The sequence below is a fragment of the Protopterus annectens genome, chromosome 5.part0, assembly GCF_019279795.1.
Source record: "Protopterus annectens isolate FY-2018-M chromosome 5.part0, PAN1.0, whole genome shotgun sequence".
Lineage (NCBI taxonomy): Eukaryota > Metazoa > Chordata > Ceratodontiformes > Protopteridae > Protopterus > Protopterus annectens.
Genome location: NC_056735.1, coordinates 804,980,249 through 805,002,847, shown reverse-complemented (window position 1 = coordinate 805,002,847; position 22,599 = coordinate 804,980,249). Strand labels below are relative to the sequence as shown.

Here is a 22,599-nt window from a genome sequence, read left to right as displayed (position 1 = left end):
AAGTTCGAGGTCTGGTACATTCTATATTATGAGCATTTGCAATTTGTGATTCGCTCATATGATATAGACCCGTATTTTTCACAAATCACCAAGCCTAGATTTGGGTGCACGTGTTCAGACAGGATGGTGTGCATTTGTCAAGATCAGAGAGAGAATTTTTGCAGCAGATATTTTGCAATATTTGACAAACACTAAGCAGGATTTTTGCCAGGTTGAAAATTTAACAATTTACAGATAGCAACATTTGATGCATCTCTGATGGCTGTTAATGCTAGGAGCATTAATAATAAAGTTTATTTTATTGGAAAGCACAGGGAGGAGATGGAATTAGTAACAATGACCTGAGAACACTTCAGCAAGAACTTATGGTACCATTAGATCTATTATTGACTGTCGCGGTGGTGCAGCGGTTAGCGTTGTCACCTCACAGCAAGAAGTTCTTTGGTTCGATTCTCAGCTGGAGTGCCTTTTGTGTGGAGTCTGCATGTCCTCCCTGTGGTCGAGTAAACTTGAAAAGACATGCAGGTAGGTGCATGTGTGTGGGTGTATCTTCTTTGAAGGTTGCACTGGACTCGCAACTCGACACCGTAAAAATTCACTGCCAATCATTAGCAGACTGGAGGTCCACTGTGCTGACACCTAACAAGGAAAAGCCAAAAGACAGTTATATCTGTTATTCACTATGTCATATACCTATGGGGAAATTCCTCAAGATTAGAGACATGCGCTTATTAAACCTGTCTTTAAGGGAAAGGGGAGTAGGAGGAACCCAGAGTCATATAGACACTTGTCTATTTTCATGTTGTGGAAAAATAATGGATAATGTAATATTGGATAAGTTATTGTCTGACCTGGATAGGTTGGGATGTGAAACCATATATCAGCATGCATATGCTGAACATAGATCTATTGCCACCTGTAACATGATGTTCTATAACAATATAATAACAGCAATGAATGAAAAATTGTGTTGTGATATAATTTGTATAGAACCAAACCTTGTATGTCTCCCTTGTAGTCAAAAAAACAGTTACCAAAATATTCCATGGTATTCAGCCAAAAGGTAGTATACAATCTGTTTATTAATATACAAGTTGAGTGCTATTGTCCAATTCCAGGACTTCCTCAGAACTGATAAAACAGTACAGTCACCACCTTCTTATACTTCTTAAGTTAGTCAGTCATCCAATTAATTGGTAGAACAAATGAAGTCACCTTTTTAACCCTTTCATCAACATAGTAGTTAATACATTTTATAATAAAAACCAAATGTCATGCTCTAAGAACATATAATCCAAGTAATGCATGCAACATATAAAAACTTACATGTAAGTATAAATGTATAAATGTAAACTTACATGTAAGTGTGAATGTATAAAATAAGATAAATATGTAAAATAAAATTACAAGTGCACAAATATATGTATGATCCATCAGTCCAATGCACATCCGTTCACAACTTGGCTGCCCTCATGTTTAACACAGGGTTAGTAGAAATATGGTCATTGAGACCTGGGTTTTGCATGGCATCCAGCCTAAGCTGCCAGAAGAGTTCCTTATATTCAGTTGTATTTTCCCAGGCTCCCCCACTGGGATTCTCCGGAACTATTTCTATAATACCAAAAACAAAATGTTTAAATCCTTCGCATACACAGGAATATCTAAATAGCGCATTCTTATAATTACCTCTTTTTATGTCGTACAGATGTTCATAAATTCTTTTTGACAATTTTCTCTCTGTTTTCCCTTCATAAAATGAATGGCAAATGTTACAGAGGGCCAAATAAACAAGACCAACAGTGTTACAGTCACCTTTTCTAAAAGTGATTTTCGTGTGAAAACAGTTGTTCAAAGTAACATCTCTCACTTCAGCTATAAATTGACAGTAATTACATTTACTACACTTGGTGGTTCCTATTTTTAAAACCTCTGGACCCTTTTCCAGTATTTCCTTTACATTCTTATTTACCTTGTGAATAAAGCTGGGGGCACTCCCTACATGGTGAAGCAACTTCTCATCTGTTCACAGAATTGCCAAATTCTGTGAAATATCCTTTTTTCTTTCATGGTTAGTTTCATGATACTTTATAACCATAGCAATTTTAAAAGAGTCAGTGTCCATGGTGTTGTTCTGACCTATTTTCTGTAGAAGTTAAGGTTTAGTTAGCGTGTCTAATGGGTACCCCTGTCCAATAACATGGATGCAATTTTTCCCAACTCCTCATTCAACAGTGCCTCATTCAAGTTCATTCTAGGCACTCAAATGAATTGCCGATTCACTAGATTCTTCTTACAATATCCTGGATGCTTACTCTAAAAGTACAGATAGCAGTTGGAGTATGTTTCTTTCCTGTAAACACTAATTGTCAGTATGTTGTTTTGTATTCTAAGGTGAATATCTAAAAAATGTATATCCTCCTTGTTATGGTTATGTGTAAACCTAACGAATGTTGTAGTACTTCCTAGGTACCCCATAAACAGTACTGTTTCCATAGGGTCACCTATCCATACAAAGAACATGTCATCCAAAAATCTTCATTTTGTAGAATATACAGAATTCAAGATGAACTTTTTCTCCCAACTTAACATCACAAATTTAGCAAAAATAGGGGCAGATGTTGCCCCCATTGCCACACCCATGATCTGTTTAAAGTATTCCCCCTCAAAGTACATGAAATTCTTGGTTAGAACTATCGCCATGTCGACCAAGAATAGTACCCTTTTCCATGTAAACAATTTACTATGTGCAAGTGTTCTACCAGTTAATTGGATGATTGACTAACTTAAGAAGTATAAGAAGGTGGTGATTGTACTGTTTTGTCAGTTCTGAGGAAGTTGTGGAGTTGGACGAAAGTGCTCAACTTATATTTTAATAAACAGATTGTATACTACCTTTTGGCTGAATAGTGTGGAATCTTTTGGTTACTAATAATTCATATAGATTTAACTTCAGCATTTGACAGGGTCATACACAAAACACTGATCAATAAATTAGTACAACTAGGTATTGATGTACTCTTGGTAAGGTGGATAGCTGCATGGCTTACAAATAGAACATGGCAAGTATCATAAAGCAACTGGACAGGTGAAATCCCTGGTTGCAGTCAGGGTATCCCACAGGGCTCTGTCTTAGGCCCTTACTTGTTTAGAGTGTATCTTTCAGGCCTAACATTTTCATCTGAGGTGTTCTGTAGTCTATGTGCAGACAACCTGAAATTGGGTAAACTGATCACATGTGTTACAGATAAGGCATGCCTGCAAAATAACTTGTCTAAATTGACCATTTGGGCACAGAAGAATAACATGCTAATAAATGCATCAAAGACTAAGCATAAAATGAAAGGTGAATATTTAGTACAGCGCACAGTGATTGAAACTGTAGACTCATTTAAGGACCTGGGTATACAGGTAGATTCAGCTATGAGTTTTTCTACTCATATCAACCAATTGTTTAATGATAGTTATAGAACTATAAGTTTTACAAAAAGATTTATAAAATCTAGGAAATCAAAACTGATGAAGTCATTGTATGTTAGTTATAATAGACCCAAACCTGAGTATGGAATAACAATATGGGAGCCCAGTGAAAAAACAAGCATGAGTAAACTGGAAAGAGTACAGCGGAAATATTCCAAGAGCATCCATGGATGTGAAAATGTAAGCTATTATGAAAGATTAAAATATCTGAAATTGTGCAGTATATCTTAACAGATATCTAGGAGGAGGTCTTATTCAGGTATATAGCGCATTTAGAAACAACTACCTCTGGAAATGTTTGGGGTTATCAAAAAGTACTAGAGAATCATCAGACAACCTATGTAGAAGATTCTATAGGAATGAGAAGTGTATTAATTGGTTCTCTGACAGAGTAGCTGATGCATGGAACAGACTACCAAATTGCATTAAAGCAAGTACTATTTATTTATTTTTATTTATTTTACATTTGTTGACCGGGATAGTCCGACTGGATACATGTCCATTTTCAGCGGAGGCCCGGGGAGAAAATCTCCAAGGTAGAACATACAGTAAAATTCACAAAATGATTACAAGCTACCCACAGTTTACTGGCTCCAGTTGAGCAAGCAGGTAATATAATCATACATTTTTAAAACAGTGTTGACAAATTGACTAGGCAATGTAACATGATTACAGACTATAGAGGAGGATCTAGTCGGGTTTTAAGCAAGTACATAGCCAATGAGTTTTAAAGTATAGCTTGAGGCTTTTTTTGAACTGAGTAAGAGAGGGTTCAAGAGTAAGATCAGCAGGAAGAGAGTTTCAAGTTTTGCCAACAGAGTTAGCTAACAGAGAGTCCCCAGCAGAGTTGTTGATTTTGGATGCTTGAAACAGTAGTTTATTAGAAGAGTGAATTGACCTCAGGTTGCTATAAGGGTTGTTAATATTTTTAAGTGCAGGCGTATTATCAGGGTGGTTGAGAGCTTTATGGGTAATTATAAGCTGGTTGTACTGAAGCAGGCTAGGCCATTCTAGCCACCCCAGAAGATTTATGTTGTGACAGTGGTGGCTTCTATAGGGTGTGCCTGTTGCAAATCTAGCAATATGGTTATAACAGCTGGAGAATTTGCTATGAACAGATTTGTTCAAATTAGTGAGTGGAGGGGAGGCATAGAGAAGAGTGGAGAGTAGATGGGAATGAGCAATAGCAGTCCAAGCAAATGGAGTAAGGAAAGGTTTGATCTTATAGAGGGAGCCAAGTTTTTTGCTAATGGTTTTGATAGTTTGATTGACATGGATATCAAATATGAGTGTGTTGTCTATTATGATGCCTAAGAGTTTGGTTTATGCATCTGGGGAGATAATGCTACCATTATTCGATTTTATGGTAAAGAGTGGTGAGGAAGACTTACAAGTGGGGGAGAAAAGAAGCAACTTTGTTTTGTTAGGGTTTAATATCCGCTGATGGTTAGAGAGCCAGTTTTTAACTATATTGAAAGTATTTTGAGTTAATGTCATTAGATCTGTCAGGGAGGTGGCTGAACAAATCAAGGTGGAGTCATCCACATATTGGATACAGGTAGCATTTTAGATGACAGTGGGAATGTCATTAATAAAGACAGAGAGAAAAGAAGGGGTCCTAGTATGGAGCCCTGGGGGACACCTAGGGTGAAGGGTAGATGGGTTGATAGTTTGTCCTGCCATAGGATGGCTTGTTGTCTACCACACAGGTAAGATTGAAACCATTGAAGCTCATGGCTATTTAGTGAGAATGCCTTAAGGGTGTGCATGAGTATTTGGTGGTTGACCATATCGAAAGCCTTGGGGAGATCTAAAAAGAGGACTTAGGAAAGCTTGCTGTTATTTTGGTTATGGTTTATGGTGTTAGAGAAGAATAGGAGGGCTGAGGTGGTACTGTGGTGTGGCCTAAAACCACTAGTACTAGTTTAGATATTTTTAAGAACACCCTTGACGCTTATTATGGGAACAGGTGTTTTGGTATATTGGCAAGATAGAAGGGCATTAATGGCCATGCTTGAAATATTTGCATGCATGTATGTATCAATCAGATAATCTCAAGTAGGCTCTATCAGATGGTGCTGGATTCTGCTGTGATCCAATTTGTGGGGCTGACCATTCTAACATATGAGCTAATCACCTGAAGATGCACATGATTATCCACATGAAAAGGGTTTTCACCCACTGTGGTGAGCAATACACTTTCTCATTTTGATACCCACAGTGGTCCTTAGCAGTGAGCTGTGATGTTGAAGGTGCCAAGGCCTAACTGTCTTCTTTCTTTCTCATCAGACAGGCATGCAGAGTGTAGACACAATGGAAAGGGTACTGTAAGAGTTACAAACACAGTTGACTTTATGGTAGATAGCAGTGTCACACTCCCTGCCTTCAGCTAGTCTTTCTTGCTTAATGTGATAACTCCCACCTTATTGAGATGTATTTTTTGATAAGCTGAAAGATAAAAGTGAACATATTAGTTTGTTTGTGTCTTTTGGCTTTTCCCGGTTAGGGGTCGCCACAGCGGAACTCTGGTCTGCTAATGATTGGTAGTTGATTTTTACGTGCCGAGTTACCAGCCCTGACGCACAACCTTCAACGAAGGTACACCCATTCATGCCTGTCTCCACGCAGAAGACGCTCTAGCTGAGAATTGAACCGGACAGTGTCTTACTGTGAGGCGACAACACTACCACAGCACCACCACAAAAGAGTTATGTGTTTAGCTTGAAGATTAAAAAAAGACTATATCGCTAGGCACTCACTTTCCTGTAGCCTTTTAAGTCTTGCAGCAGCTGAGATTGCTGTAACAGTGTCTGTACTTATAAGCACAAGACCCATGTCATGCCTGGCATCCAGCTTTCTGAATCTTATTGACCCAGAATATGCAGCCTGAAGCTAGTGTGAAGGAGATTAAATATTTTTTTCTTCTTCACACAGGATGCATGATTTGTATACTTAAAAATGTCATTGGCCAGCATCTCCTCATAGGATGTCAACAATTAGATGTAGCCTCAGGAAGAGAGTTCCTCCAAATTCTAGGCCTCTTAGTATCAATGACCATCATGATACCACTTGCCAGACTGCACATTAATAAAATGTCAATGCTACTTGAGAAATTGTTGGACCCAGCACCCTCATCCCTTAGATTTCTCTGTACTGGTAATGGGATTTGTGAAGCAGAAACTGCAGTTGTAGAGGGATCAACTGTCACCGAATCTAGGACTCCCTTTCTCTTTTCAGATCCTAGTCTGATCTGTACAGATGGACCCTTCAGATTTTGCATGGGGTCACTGTCCATAGAATTGAACGTACAAAGGTTGTGGGGTCCTCAGGAAATGCCAAAGCACATAAACATAAAAGAGTTGTTAGCAGTGATTCATGCCTTGGAAGTTCTTCACTAATTCACTACTTATGGACTCCAGGTCCTCTTCTAGTGGTCACAGACAGCACTAATTTAATGTGGCACCTCAACAAGCAAGGGGATACAGGGCCATACCCCCTTTGCCAGTTAGCATTTATGGCCTGGGAGCTAGCTCTACAGCATTCTGTGACTCTTCAGGCCTCTTACATTTCATCAGAGCAAAATACAGTGGCAGGAAGACTAATCAAATCTTGGACAGACCCTCACAAGTGGAAGCTCCATGTAGAGGTCTTCCAGGCCTTGAACCAGATGTGGTGAACACCACAGGTAGGTATCAAAAAACAAGTACAGCAAACTGTATAAAATAATAAAACACTCCATGGCTAAAACAAATCTGTTTTATTGCAGTATACCTCCACACAAGCTGTAAAACACGACTAAGAGCTTTCACCTTCCTTAGACATCACCAGAGTCATGTTACAAACACAAATTACACCCTTTTATAGCCAACCCACAACATAACTTCCTAGACCCTTCACCCATTCCTGCAGTGCTGTCAGCAGTGGAAGGTGTTTGTGTTACTGTTTGCATTTCCTCTGATAGTCCACCTGAAAGGGCAGATAGATTTCATAATCTTCTTCAGTCTTTTAAGTTTTTATGCATGCACTCATCTAAAACCTAACACAGCAGCTATAGCTTTAGTTAATCCTAATGCTGCTAAACATTTAGTTAATTGCAATCCTACACTTTGTGACAAGGGTGGGAAAATGTCAGCAGTGACTAACTGCTTTGGAGTGGGAGGGGGACCTGGACTTATGAATTTTTGCTGTCTCCCACCAAAAGATTGTTGTTTTGACAAATCCCAGAACTAGGATTTGAAAAGACATTAGGTTGTTGGTGCTGGGACCAAAGTGACTTGTGATACCATTGCATCTTTCTCATGTGGAGTCTTGCAAGGGGTGTCATGAGAATCACAGATACCTTGATCCCCCAAATCCTGAGGTATTTCCTTGCAGAGACCAAAGCCTGAGTGGAAAACCTTAGAAATAGATCTAGCTATACATATTTTTATTTTTTTTTATTTTACATTTGTTGACCGGGCTGGTCCAGCTGGATATATTTCCATTTTCAGTAGAGGCCTGGGGAGAAAAGCTCCACATATAAACCACCACCAGAAAAAAATGTTTATAATAAACAAGACAGGTATTACAGTTTAAATTATGGGAAGACTATGAGACACACTACATTAATATATAATACACCTACAGATCATTTTACAGTATGAATATCTAGGGCAGCCCCAAGACATTATTAGAATACATTTAAATCCTTGGTTATTGTAGTTTATTCCAGACAGTTACTATTTCCAAAGGGTTAAACAGTAACAGTAGAAAAAGGAGGAAGTATAAAGAAATGGCAGGAATACTACCTACAGGATGCATTCATAGCCAAGTAGAAAAGATAACTAATTGGTGCCTAAGTAGTAGAGATAGCTTATAGGTGCTACTAATTCAGAGGAGTAGACAGGAAAGAGTGGAGGAAAGTAGGAAGTCAAGAGATAACAGCAATGAAATCCAAAGGATCAGTGTGGGTAACAGCAAGGGCATAGCCAGTGAGTTTTAAGGTGTTTCTTAAGACTTTGTTTAAAGAGAGGAAGGGATGGAAGTGAGGTTAGGTTAGATGGCAAGAGGTTCCATTGTTTTCCAGTGGTATTGGAGAACAGTGAGTCCCCAGCTAAGTTGTTAGACTTGGTGGTACTGGCTAGAAGTTTATTGGAAGAGCATAAGGAATTAAGATTCCTATAGGGTGCTATAAGGTTGTTGAGTATTGGTGTGTTGTTGGGTTGGTAAAAAATCTTATGAACAATGGTAAGTTGGGAAAGTATCAGAAGGTTTTTTAGTTCGAGCCAGTCTAGCTGGTGAAGGTTAAGACAGTGGTGAGTTCTATATGGGTTTCCAGTGGCAAATCTAGCAATATTGTTATAGAAGTTGGCTAGTTTGGTAAGATTATTTTTTTTTAGATTAGTGTATATGGGTGCAGCATACAGAAGAGTTGAAATTAGATGGGAGTGGGCAATAGTCTTTCTGGCTGTTGGAGTTAAGAAAGGTTTTATCCTATATAGGGAGCCCAGTTTTTTATTAACAGTTTTAATGGTGTTATTAATGTGATTGTCAAAGGTGAGGTTATTATCAATTGTAATTCCTAATAGTTTGGTAGAAGAGTCGGGGGATATAAGGGTGCCATTATTGGATTGAATGGAGAAATATATGGGGGAGGACTTACTGTTTGTTGTAAACAGTAGTAGCTTGGTCTTTTTGGCGTTCAAAAGAAGGCACCATTTCAAGAACCATGCCTCTACTGTGTTGAAAGCTGTCTGGGTTAAAGATTGAAGTTCAGATATAGAGTTGGCAGAGCATATGATCGTAGAATCATCAGCATATTGTATACAGGTGGCTTGAGGAATAGCTATTTGAAGGTCATTGATGAATAAAGAGAAAAGAAGAGGGCCAAGAATAGAGCCCTGAGGGACTCCAAGGGAGATAGGAAGGTGAGATGATAGTTGATTCTCCCAAAGAACAGCTTGCTGTCTATTACTAAGGTAAGACTTGAACCAGAGAATTGCTTTGGCATCAAGAGAGAGGGATGACAGAGTGTTTGAGTAAGAGATGGTTAACCATATCAAAGGCTTTAGACAGGTCGATGAAGAGTGCTGATAAGAGGGTGCTATTATTACGGTTATTATTAATGGTGTTGGTGAAGGATAGGAGAGCTGAGGTGGTACTATGAAAAGGCCTGAAGCCATGCTGACAGTTTACTAGAATGTTATGTTGAATTAAGTAGTCCATTAGCTGATGGTGAATACATTTTTCCATAATCTTGGCTAATGGAGAAAGGAGAGTTATAGGCCTGTAGTTAGAATAGTCATTAGAGTTGTGTAAGGGAATAATGTGGGAGATTTTCCAGAGATCTGGAATGGTTCCTTCAGTTATGGTATGGTTTATCAGGATGGATGTAGAATAGGCGACTATTTTAGCTGCTTGCTGTAGGTATTCACATGGTAAATTATCGGCAGAGGGGGTACAAGGCTTAAGTTTGTGGATAAGTTTTTGGATGTAAGAGGTAAAGATGGGTTGTAGTTGGAATGTTGGCCGAGTATCAGGTGGGGAGTTAGGTAGATCTGAGTCGTCTGTAGCAAGTTGACTGGCTAGAGTCTGTGTGGTGTCTGTGAAGAAGGTATTAAAGGCATTGGCAGTTTGATGGGAGGTATTGTTTTCTGACCCTAGAGGGGAAGGAGTGCTAGAGTGCCCTGGACGAAGGAGGTTATTTAAGCTTGCCCAGAATTTGTGTGGATTATTGTGGTGGATTTGCTGCTGTTTGCAATAGTAGATTTTTTTTGTCAGAGAGAATAGCTTTTTTGTAGCATTTCTCAAATGTCTAAAGGTTTGTTGTTTTGTGGTATTTCTGGTTGCTCTCCACTTAGCCCAGGACTTATTTCTAAGTAATATTTTTTGTCTGGTATCTTTTGAGAGCCAAGGGGCAGGTTTGGATTTTGTTCTAATAGATCGTTTAGGTGCATGCCTGTTGAGGATTGTTAAGAATTTGTTATTGAAATATATAACAGCTTCTTCAAGAGGGAGAGTTTTTAGAGGGCTCCAGTCACAGGCACTAAGTTCCATTTGAAATAATACAGGCTGAAAGTTTTTCTCGGTTCAAGAAGTCCTATAGTTGGGGGTGTCGGTAATGTCATTCTTTTGTCTTATGATGTAAGTAAGCATGTGATCACTTACATCATCAGGCAAGGTCCCTACTTTATAAGTATGTTCTTGTTTATTGATTAGTATCCAGTCTAGTATAGTTTCTTTATAGTTTGGTTTGTTAATTCTAGTGGTGGTGGCGATAGTTTGGTTAAAGCCATGCAAATTAATATGAGAAGAAGGATTATCTGTATTGATAATATTCCAGTCAGTATTGAACTCTCCTAGAATAATAGTTTCTTGTGGGTAGGTAGTGGATATCCAGCATAGGGTATCCTCTATTGTAGTAATGTTATTACCTGGGGGTAGGTAGATACAGATTATGTATAGTGCTTTGCTGGGGTTGAGTTGAAATCTAGTGATTAAGAGTTCTACTTTACTATCTTGAGGTGGGTTATAAGGTATAGAGGAGATGTGTAGTTCATTTTTAAATAGTAGGGCTACTCCTCCTCCTTTGCATTTTACTCTGTCGTGTCTCAGTATATTGTACCCTGGGAGGATTATTTCATTACCCTTAGTTGTGGGTTTTAACCAGGTTTCTGTAAGCAGAGGATGTCAAAGGAGTGAATATCAAGAAGGGCATGGAGATGGGCAACTTTGTTGTTAATACTGCGGATATTGAGATGACCTATTAGTAAGAAGTTAGAGAGACTGGTCTGGGTAGTAAGGGTGTTGGGAGAGGTACTAAGAATAGGTATAGTAGCGAGATTAGAAGGGCCTGGGTTAGAGTGGATGTCACCATCTTTTAAGGTGGGAGATTTTAGTGCAGAAAGAGGGTTAGAATTAAGGCTAGGTAGATATTTCAATTGTTTTACTATGGCGTGGTTTAATTTCATGGGTGTAAGTCAATGATATTTAGGTAGCAAGTAGCAGGAAGTGGAGGTGATATTTATTTGGGGATGAGTAAGGGCATTGTTATATATAGATGTCTGTTTAGGAGAGTAGTTGACGTAGTAGTTATTCACCTTTTCAGAAGAGGTGAGGAGATAGGTAGTGGTGAGGATAGGTATAAGAGTGGCTAAGTGTATTACCAAGGATAGGATAGTTTTAGTTGCTGTAGACATATTACTTAGTAAAATGTGTACTGTTACGGCCAGGTAGGGCTAGGACGCAATAGTATCAGATAAAAAGTTAAGATATGCTAGTAGAAAAGAGAAATGCTACAGGTAGAACAGTTTTCTTCAAGTAGTATATAGGTAGGTAGGGTAGTAACGAATGAGAAATGGGAAGGGAAAAGAAGTTGTATAATGCTAAGGTAGGATAGAAGTGCAAAAGATCTTGTTTGGGTAAAGAAGTTGTTTAAGGTAGTGAAGAGTTAAGGTAGGGTAGTAAAGAAGAAAAAATGCTAAGGGTGGAGAGGCTGATGAAAGAAGTATAGGTAGGGGTAGTAAGAGACAGAGTAATTGAAAATCTATAAAAGGATGGGTGTGGCTTAGGTAAGTTGACTTGAGCCTGGGATAGGTTGGATAGGAGAGAGGGTGTGGTTTTAGGTATAAGGTTAGGACCACTGGGGATGGGTGGGAAGTGGGGGTAGGGTATGGGGAGCGGAGTGAGCCCGTAGGGTGAATGGAGTGGGTAGAGCCAAGTGGTGCTGAGAGGTAATCAGTTTTACAGTGAGACTGTAGTTTACAAAACTTTAGTAGCTATGTGGCACTTCTTTGAGACACTAATTCCTTTGAAATACTGGTGGAGTCCTTTTAGTCTACTTATTATGGGAGAAGGAATAAGAAGCAGTAATATAGCAGCAATCCTTAGATAAGGTGAGTTAGTTTCTAGCTCTTCTGTCTTACTGCCTAACTGACTTATAGGTTAATGTCTTCTATTTCCTTTCGAGGGGGGGATTAGCTATGTAAAAAGTTAAACTTGGATAGCTGAAAATAGGTTCATACAGCAACTCTAGAGAAGTTTAGTATACAGGTAAGATACAGGGATTACAAGCTGTGTACTTTGCTGCCCTCTAGTGGCAAAACAAAGGAAACTACACCTAGTCTCAGAACAAGTTTGTGAAAGGGGGGGGGGTTGGATGGCCTCCGGGTAGGTCCACGGGTGTGCTGGCCCAACAACAGGAATGTGATAAACAGTATAATATGTTAGAGGTACAGTAAAAATCAGTAGGTTATCACCTACTCAATGAGGCAGTAGGAAGCACTTCTAGGTATTCCAGGGTGGGTTCTACCGATAGGGTATTCTTTCAGTTCAGTTGGGAGGTTCCTTAGATGTACTAGGTAGCTGTTGGAAAGATAGCCCATGTCACAGCACAAGGCTTCAAGCTGTAAGAGAAAACTGAGAAAACTATAAAGAAAGCCTGGTTGATGTCCTTGCAGGTCTTCCTGTGGAAGAAAAGCTCTTTGAACTGAGGTGTCTAGCAGATGCCCCAGGATCACAATCCTCGGTAGATTCTCTCGAATCCCAGCTTGTGTAAGAGATCCCTCCCCTAAGTAAGAGATTCCTGACACTTTGAAAAAGACTGCAAAAATAAGTTGCCTTAAGTATGGAAAAATGTGGATATCCTGCAAGCTATAACTGGAGCTAGACAGTTTGTGAACACTTTTGGAACAGTGGATAGTCCAACGAGGAAGCCAGAAAACTGATAATGTGACCCAGACACTCAAAGTCTTAGGGGTCCGAATGGAGAGATGATAAATTAGCAAGCAAAGGAGAGTAGTATTGCTGAAATTTAATTCATTCTCAAGTCTTGGTAAGTGCCTTTACAAGGTGGTCCTTTTTTCACAAAATCTCACCAAGAAAACATTGATACATAAACTGTACATATCTGTAGTATATTTGAATCACAATAACATTTTTAGTTGGTAGCACAGCTGGACTTATGGTTATATTCCAGCTAGATAAACATTTCAAAGGAAGTCCCTTGAAAATGTGTAATTATGCCAGCCTGGTGAATTAATTCTCTACTAACTTTACCAAGAGATACTGGAGTCAAGATAGCACTATAGTACCAGGCGTAGTACAATATTTCTCATCTTTGTTTTTGCTTATATACCTACATATATATGGCCTAATTGTTACCTAGTGGTCATCTAATATTTGTTTTTGCCTAAGTGCTTTGCATCTATGTTACAATTTATTTAAGGCTAGTGACTTTAGATTTCAACACTACTGTATATTAAAGTTTTAGCTTGCTCTAAGTTAGCGGCTTTATATTTTGACAATTCCAGCAAACAGTTATGTGTGTTGAATACTGATCGAACACTTCCTTTTGATGCTTATATAGATCAATAAGGGACCACTTTCATATATATTAATTATGTTTGTGACCACAAAACCCGGACAAGATATTTTGTTCACACCGGGAAGTTGAATCATCAGCTTTGGTATAGATTTTTATGGGGAGTAAAAAATTTCTGATAAACTAAGCAACGGCCGAAGTTTTAATTACTTTCTGTATGCTCTATAAGATAGATTTCGTTTTTACCATGAATGAGGCTATATGTATAACTAAAAGTATGTAATATGGTTAACATTGAATAATTAGGTGTAATGTTATACACTATTTATCATAGCGATGCCTATGATTAAAATAAGCATGCTTTTAGCCTCTTTCTATAAGTTTAAGTTCCATAAATAAGGCTGAATATATAATTTTAAATGAATGTTGGCATACATATAGAACTCTGGAGGTTTATCTATGATCATAATTCAGTATCATAATATTAATTGAGCAATATACTAGAGTGTGACAGATTTATGTGGATTTTGTTCTATACCCAGGAAATATAATATTTAGTACTAAATGAGTGGCCTCTGTATAATTGGTCAATATATTTTCCTTTCCTCCTATGTATCATGTAGAAATATAGTAGGATACCATCCATGTCTTACGGGATATAGAACATCTTTATGATGAATGGCCTAAGACAAATTTTGATGCTTATACCATACAAATAGTATCTGTTTTTGCTTTGGCATACCATGTCGTTGCTCTTAATATAGACATAAATATCCGCTGCCATATTCTCTCAATAAATGGTATGCATTTTTAATTTTTAAACGTTATTATTATTATGCTTTTGATGTAGTCACATATAGGAATAGTATTTAATGGCATTAACATCACTTAGTAAAATTTACAGGTTGCTTTTAATTATTGTTTCATAATATTTTATGATTGCTGATGACCTTTATGGTAAGCGTCACACTTAGACGTGACCAAGATATAAATTATGTAGCCTCTATATGCTACAGCTATATTGGCGTTTTTATGTTACCTGTCCTTTATAGATCCAATTAGTTGCATGAAGAATAATTATAATAACAACTATGAGCTGTCTCGTCCTGACTTATTTCTGCCAATAGGTTTAGCTTGTTTTATATTTGGAGCAGTACTGGAATATGGTGATCCACTTTTAAAATAAGTTCAGGGAGTTATATTTAGATCAGTATTATAAAGAGGTGATTGAGATATGAATATGCAGTATATCATATGCTATAACAATATTGTTGTTTTTAAATCTGTTTTGTTTTTCATGGACCTAATTAATTGTAAAAAAGTAAAATCAAAATAACTATCAGTTGTTCTGATTTATAATTGACAACGGGTCCAGGTAGTCTTGCACAGAACAACACATCGTGCATCATTCAGAAGATGCAAACTGTTTATCAGCTCATGACAGCTAACTTAGCTTGTTTTATTTAAAATAATACAATGTGCATTATCTAGAGCAAGTAGCTATATTATTCAAATGTGATATGCTACATGAAATGGTTATGATTTAATGTAAAGATAGATATTAGCGGCTTTATAGATTATGAAGCCTTGACATTGCATATTGCATGCTTAGAACTGTTTTAAAATGGTGAAAAAATGCTTTTCGTGCTTACAACTCAGTATTTAACTTGCTAATTGAGATGATGCTGAAAATGGGTGTTTCCCTTTTTAACAATTATGTTTAATTAATTAATTGTAAAATTTGATAATTGTTTTTGATTGAAGCTGGTTTTACTATATAAAGTGAGTTCATTTTTGTATAATTTGTAACCTGATGAAGCGCATATTAATGCGTGAAAGCGCTTGTTTTGTCTCAAAATAAATTCATCTTTACTTACCGTGGTGGTTCCTGGCAGTATTTTCTTCAATAAACTGTATTTTATATAACATATATCATGGACAGAAGTAGGTTAAAAAATAAAAAAAGATAGCTGGGTGCACAAGACCCAGGATAAAAAAAAAATAACAGTGTATCTTCAAGACATGGAAACATTCTTACAATGGGGCTAGACCAGGCCCATGGGGAGGATGCCCCCCCCCCCCGTTGTAGAAGGAAGTAGTAGTCCAGAAAAATCACAAAAACTGATAAGCCATAAAAGAGCCATAAAGACAACAGAGTGGACTATTGAGGATTAGAAAGAAATTAAGTATCGTTACTATTAGAAGTCCAGAATTTCCAGAAAGTAGATATGAAAAATGATTGAGCAAGAAATTAGAGGAAAGGAAAGTACTTCCACAAGAAACATTGTCAGAAGCTTCAAATAAAAATTTGTGTTCATTAATACAACAGATTTATAAAAAACATTATATAGATCAAAAACCTTGGGCTTTCTGGAAAAAGAAGTGACTGAGGAAGTGCAAAAATATAAAGAACAAAATCTAGAGACTTTTGAAAGGTATAAAAAAGAAATATGGACATGGGAAAGAAAGAGTGATCTGATATGTTGTAATATATATGGTCTAGATCAGGCTTTGCTACAGTCATTCTCCAGAGGCTCCTCGACCCTTCCCCTTCCACCTTCCAAAATTTGTAAGCTATGGTTATCTATCCATATAGCTTAGGCTACTGTAACAGTGGTCAGTATGAAAAACATAGTACAGTTGTATAAGTAAACTTACCATGACAGTAGATGTTTGAAAGATCACTGCTGCAGTAGCTGCCCCTTCCCTCTATGCTCATGCTTTTTGGAGTGTTGTTTATGTCAGGGTGTGGACTTTATTTTTTGTTGTTACTAGCTTTGTCTTTTCAGGGCTCTGCCTCGCTCTGTCAGTTGGCATGAAAACTCTGAAGGGCTTGGCGCCCAAACCTACCTTTTTAGTATTCTGTATTTTGTTTTTGGGCATGTGGAAGGTGTCCTGAAGCTTTGGAAGCTGGGCCTTCTTTTATATCCTTGGGACTATATAACCCATATAGCTCAAGGTACTGCAGTAGTGATCATTTGGATGTCTCTGCTGTTATGGAATGTTTATTTACACAGCTGTAAATTCATCCTATTGCAGTGACGACTTAAACATTGGCATATGCCATGTAGATTGGCCCAGCTGTTCCCTATAGTTATTCTATAAGTTGGAGGTGTATATAGGCGGAACTGGGAAAATGGTGTTACATGTTCTGGGTGTGCCCAATCTTGACTGATTTTAAGGTGTAGATAATTGTCAGCATTATAGCTGAGGAGTGATAAGTGGCACTCATTCACTGTTTTGAGCTGGTTTACACTATGTATGATGTGTTGAATATGAATAATGCTTCATTACTTTTCACACTGATGTTAGCTTCTAAGAATAATATAACGTGAAATTGGAAGCAAAACTCCTCTCCCCATGGTTAATTATCTCACACTTATGGTTGAAATCTAAGCACCAATTAATCCCAGGATGAGACAGAAAGCTGTAAGAAATTGTAAGCTGTGTTCACTGCAGCTGGACTCCTACAGGACAGTAGTACTTTAATCTGCACTCTACTTGTGTTATGAGCAAATGATTTATGATGTAACCTTTTATCAGTACTGCATGTTGCAATGTATTTGACTATAAGGACTATTAGAACTATTTTATTATACAATGACTGGCCGTTAGCATTACAAAACGTGAACGCTGATTGGCCAGCTCAATCAGCGTGCTAGTTGTAAATCCAGCACAATACCAACGGAAAAAGTCCGGTCGCCCGGACTTTTTTTCCATTGGTATATTGTCCAAGTTTTAATTTTTTCTATTAAAAAATAAATAAAGCTGTAGTCCTAACTACCCACATATGAGAAAGACAGGTATATAAAATTAAGTACCAAGTAGATTTCCCTTGTATTTCCTTCAAGCTGTCTTTCTCGTATGTGCGGAGTCGGACTGCAGCTCTCCTACCCCTAAATTGCCCCAAACTATTTTTTTTTAATTAAAAATATAAAGAAAAGAAAAATGGAGCAACGGAGATCTTCTTTTCTCCATTGCTTACTTTACAAAGCACTGATGTCCCATATGCATGCGTAGTACATCAAACAAAGCAACAGGATCTCTATGAGCTGCGGAAGGACAGCACGGAATCATTATACAAGGACATTATTTAAGAAAAGTAAGTATTTTTTTCTTAAATAATGTCATTGTATAATAGCAATAACCCATGTCTGGGTATGGGCAATGCTGGATTTACCCACGGTTGTCTTTGTTTTCGCCCTCGTGACCAAACCACACCAACCGTGGGTAAATCCAGCATTACCCACACCCAGACAGGGGGTTATTGCTATAATGACTGCTAAAGATGTTTTTTTTTTTTTTTTTTTTTTTTTTTTTATGGGTAATGAGTTTAAATAAAATTAAAAAAAAAATCTAGATGCACAGTACAGATAGCAGTCTGTTTCTATATCCAATGGCTTAATGGAGCACAACGTTCTAAATACCTCTAGAGGTAATAGTGCTGGGGTGGGATATTTCAGGACCAGTTTAGCCTGGAAACTGAACTGATTAGATGTACTTCACAGCAGGTTATTTGCTTTTAACAATATTTACCGGCTAGGTTGACTATTTTGTAACCAAGATGCTACACTGTGTAACACTGTTTTTATATTTCAGGTGGTATTCTCGTTGTGTAATTCAGACAACAAATGTGGAAATTGGAGATTGTCTGAGAGTCTGTATGCAAGGTACTGTATTAGATTTCCTGTAAGCAGGTGTAATACTCTGTAACACTTTTTAAGGTGAAATCTAATTTATAAATTATTGACATACATTTTAGAATTCAATACTGTTAATGCTTCATTAAATGTTGACGTTTATAGATTGTAAGGATGAGCTACCATTCCCTTGTGAAGATACGGACTGGTATTAGTTTGTGTAGTATGCAGTATGATGGTGTGTGAGAGGTGGTCTCATACAGGCATGTTGCGAATCATTGCACTACTTAGTACTACTAAGCAACAAGGAAGACAGTAGTGCGCTAGCTTGGGGTGACAGGGGCATCTGCCCCATGGACAAAGTGTTGGGGGGGTACAATCAGCCAATCCCAATTGTTCTTTAATGGAAAACTGTCCTTTAAAATCTGGTATTGCATTTGTGGGTAAACCTGAGTGCTGTAGCTCCCCATGTGTGGTCTAAACTACAGTAACAGCTTGCTGCATTATAACAAGCAGTTTACTACAATTTAAAAGTAAAAAAAGAAAGAAAAAAAAAACTAAAACCCGAGCCCTGTAGTGCTTTGTGCAGCTAAGCAAGGTATCAAATGCAACAAATGTTTGTTACATTTGTAGCAACAGCTTGATACAGTTTATGTAGAAGTTTTAAAACAAAAAATTATTTATTTTATTTTATTTATTTTACATTTGTTGACCGGGCTAGTCCAGCTGGATAATTTCCATTTTCAGTGGAGGCCCGGGGAGAAAAGCTCCACAGATTAAAATAAGGTTATAGAGATTAAACAATTACAATAAATGTCTGAGACTGAGACAGTGAGCAACAATGCATACATATTAGTTTAGATAAAGTAATACAAAACACATAGTACTAGCTACGTATTGAGAAAGGCATTAATTGTTTACAGCACAGTTATGTGAGAATAGGGTAATTACATATTTTAAAATGTATATACATAATTATAAAAGACAAAGTTTGTATGTATATATATATATATATATATTTTTTTTTTTTTTTTTTTTTTTTGAGAGCAGTAGAAACAGTACAGTCATACAGTCGTAATGTCATTTGTGATCACAGAGAAAGATTGTTTTGAAATAAGGAGTTCTGATAGTAAAAAGAATAAAGTAGATTAGTCTGGATTGGTACAAGAGCAAAGCCAGAAGTTGTTCAGATGTAAAAAAGTTGTTTTTAAAAGATGTAAGGAGCCAAGAGTGGTAATGTGTGAGGGAGGTTATTCCATATTTTGCCTACTGAGTTGGAGAAAAGGCAGTTACCTGCAGAATTTGTGATCCTGGTTGTGTTGACTTGTAGCTTTTGACAGAGCGCAGCTGTTTTAAGTTATTATAGGGGTCAAGAGGTTACTAAGAGCAGGTGTCTTAGATGGTTGATATAGAATGTTATGTGTTAATACTAGTTGTTGATAGATAAGTTTATTAGGAAGTTCCAACCAGTGTAACTGTTTTAAGTTTATACAGTGGTGTGTTCTATACTGAGATGATGTGGCAAAACGTGCTATATTGTGGTAGGATGTAGACAGTTTCCTAAGGTTGCTTTTAGAGAGGTTAGTGTAAATGGAGGAAGCATACAGTAGGGTAGAGATAAGATGTGATTGTGCTAAGGTGGTCCGTGCTTCTGGTGTAAGGAAGGGTTTAATTCTGTACAGTGAACCGATCTTTTTATTAACTGCTTTTATAGTGTTATTGATGTGATAATCATAGCTGAGATTATTATCAATAGTGACACCAAGCAGTTTGGTAGTAGAGTCAGGCCAGATGAGGGAATTATCACTTGCAGTAATAGTAAAGTTTAGTTGAGAAGATTTGTGGGTAGGTGAGAATAGTAAAAGTTTTGTTTTCTTGGGGTTGAGGAGTAGACATCTTTTTGAGAACCACTGTTCGACGGTAGAAAAGGTAGATTGTGTCAGTGACTGGAGTTCAGATTGAGTGGAGGCTGTGCAAATAATGGTGGAATCATCTGCATATTGTATACAGGTAGTGTTTTGGATAGATGATTGGAGGTCATTAATAAAGATAGAGAATAAGAGTGGGCCTAGTATAGATCCTTGAGGTACTCCTAAAGAGATGGGTAGTAGAGCAGATAGAGAATTTTTCCATAGTAATGCTTGTTGTCGGTTTTCAAGATAGGATGAGAACCAGGTTAAGGAAGAGAAATCTAAGGCAAGGGATTTTAATATGTGTAGAAGAAGTATATGGTTGACCATGTCGAAGGCTTTTGACAGGTCTAGAAAAAGAGAAGAGGTTAGTTTGTTGTTATTCACGGTTACAGTTGATGGTGTTGGTAAAGGAAAGTAGTGCAGTAGTAGTACTATGTGAAGGTCTAAATCCATGTTGAGTGTTAGCTAGAAGGTTGTTTTGAAGGAGATGGTTAAGTAGTTGTTTATGTATACATTTTTCCATAATTTTAGCTAGTGGAGATAATAGTGCTATAGGCTTAAAGTTAGAAAGGTCAGTGGATTTGCCTCCTTTGTGTAGGGGTATGATATGTGATATCTTCCAAATTGATGGAAAAGTACTTTCTTTTATGGATCTATTTATTAGGATAGAAACAGGGTAGGCAATAGATTTAGCTGCTACTTGAAGGAATTCAGCAGGAAGTTTATCTGCTGAGGGGTAGTGGGTTTAAGTTTTTGTAAGAGAGATTGAATGTATGAGGTAGGTATGGGTTGAAGTTGGAGGGGAAGAAGGGAATTATTTCTGTTACTTAAGAGCAGTTACGAAGCATCAGGAGATAAGTGGTTAGCTAGACTTTGTATGGAAGTAGTAAAGAAGGTATTAGAACTATTTTATTATACAATGACTGGCCGTTAGCATTACAAAGCGTGAGCGCTGATTGGCCAGCTCAATCAGCGTGCTAGTTGTAAATCCAGCACAATACCAACGGAAAGGTCCGGTCGCCCGGACTTTTTTTCCATTGGTATATTGTCCAAGTTTTAATTTTTTTTATTAAAAAAAAATAAAGCTGTAGTCCTAACTACCCACATATGAGAAAGACAGGTATATAAAATTAAGTACCAAGTAGATTTCCCTTGTATTTCCTTCAAGCTGTCTTTCTCGTATGTGCGGAGTCGGACTGCAGCTCTCCTACCCCTAAATTGCCCCAAACTATTTTTTTTTAATTAAAAATATAAAGAAAAGAAAAATGGAGCAACGGAGATCTTCTTTTCTCCATTGCTTACTTTACAAAGCACTGATGTCCCATATGCATGCGCAGTACATCAAAAAAAGCAACAGGATCTCTACGAGCCACGGAAGGACACCACGGAACCATTATACAAGGACATTATCTAAGAAAAGTATTTATTTTTCTTAAATAATGTCATTGCATAATAGCAATAACCCACATCTGGGTGTGGGTAATGCTGGATTTACCCACGGTTGTCTTTTCGCCCTCGTGACCAAACCACACCAACTGTGGGTAAAGCCAGCATTACCCACACCCAGGCATGGGTTATTGCTATAATGACTGCTAAAGATGTTTTTTTTTTTTTATGGGTAATGAGTTTAAATAAAATTAAAAAATCTAGATGCACAGTACAGATAGCAGTCTGTTTCTATATCCAATGGCTTAATGGAGCACAACGTTCTAAATACCTCTAGAGGTAATAGTGCTGGGGTGGGATATTTCAGGACCAGTTTAGCCTGGAAACTGAACTGATTAGATGTACTTCACAGCAGGTTATTTGCTTTTAACAATATTTACCGGCTAGGTTGACTATTTTGTAACCAAGATGCTACACTGTGTAACACTGTTTTTATATTTCAGGTGGTATTCTCGTTGTGTAATTCAGACAACAAATGTGGAAATTGGAGATTGTCTGAGAGTCTGTATGCAAGGTACTGTATTAGATTTCCTGTAAGCAGGTGTAATACTCTGTAACACTTTTTAAGGTGAAATCTAATTTATAAATTATTGACATACATTTTAGAATTCAATACTGTTAATGCTTCATTAAATGTTGGCGTTTATAGATTGTAAGGATGAGCTACCATTCCCTTGTGAAGATACGGACTGGTATTAGTTTGTGTAGTATGCAGTATGATGGTGTGTGAGAGGTGGTCTCATACAGGCATGTTGCTTGAATCATTGCACTACTTAGTACTACTAAGCAACAAGGAAGACAGTAGTGCGCTAGCTTGGGGTGA

At 37.5% G+C, this 22,599-nt stretch overlaps 1 protein-coding gene across 1 annotated transcript in view; it reads left to right on the top strand.

Moving 5' to 3' along the window:
- Nucleotides 1-22,599, top strand: part of PIWIL4 (piwi like RNA-mediated gene silencing 4) — a 1,045,202-nt gene that overhangs the window by 864,251 nt on the left and 158,352 nt on the right. The window contains exon 17 of the mRNA XM_044072628.1: nt 18,377-18,447. Coding sequence (XP_043928563.1) covers nt 18,377-18,447 — 71 coding nt within the window. The remainder of the gene's footprint in view (nt 1-18,376; nt 18,448-22,599) is intronic.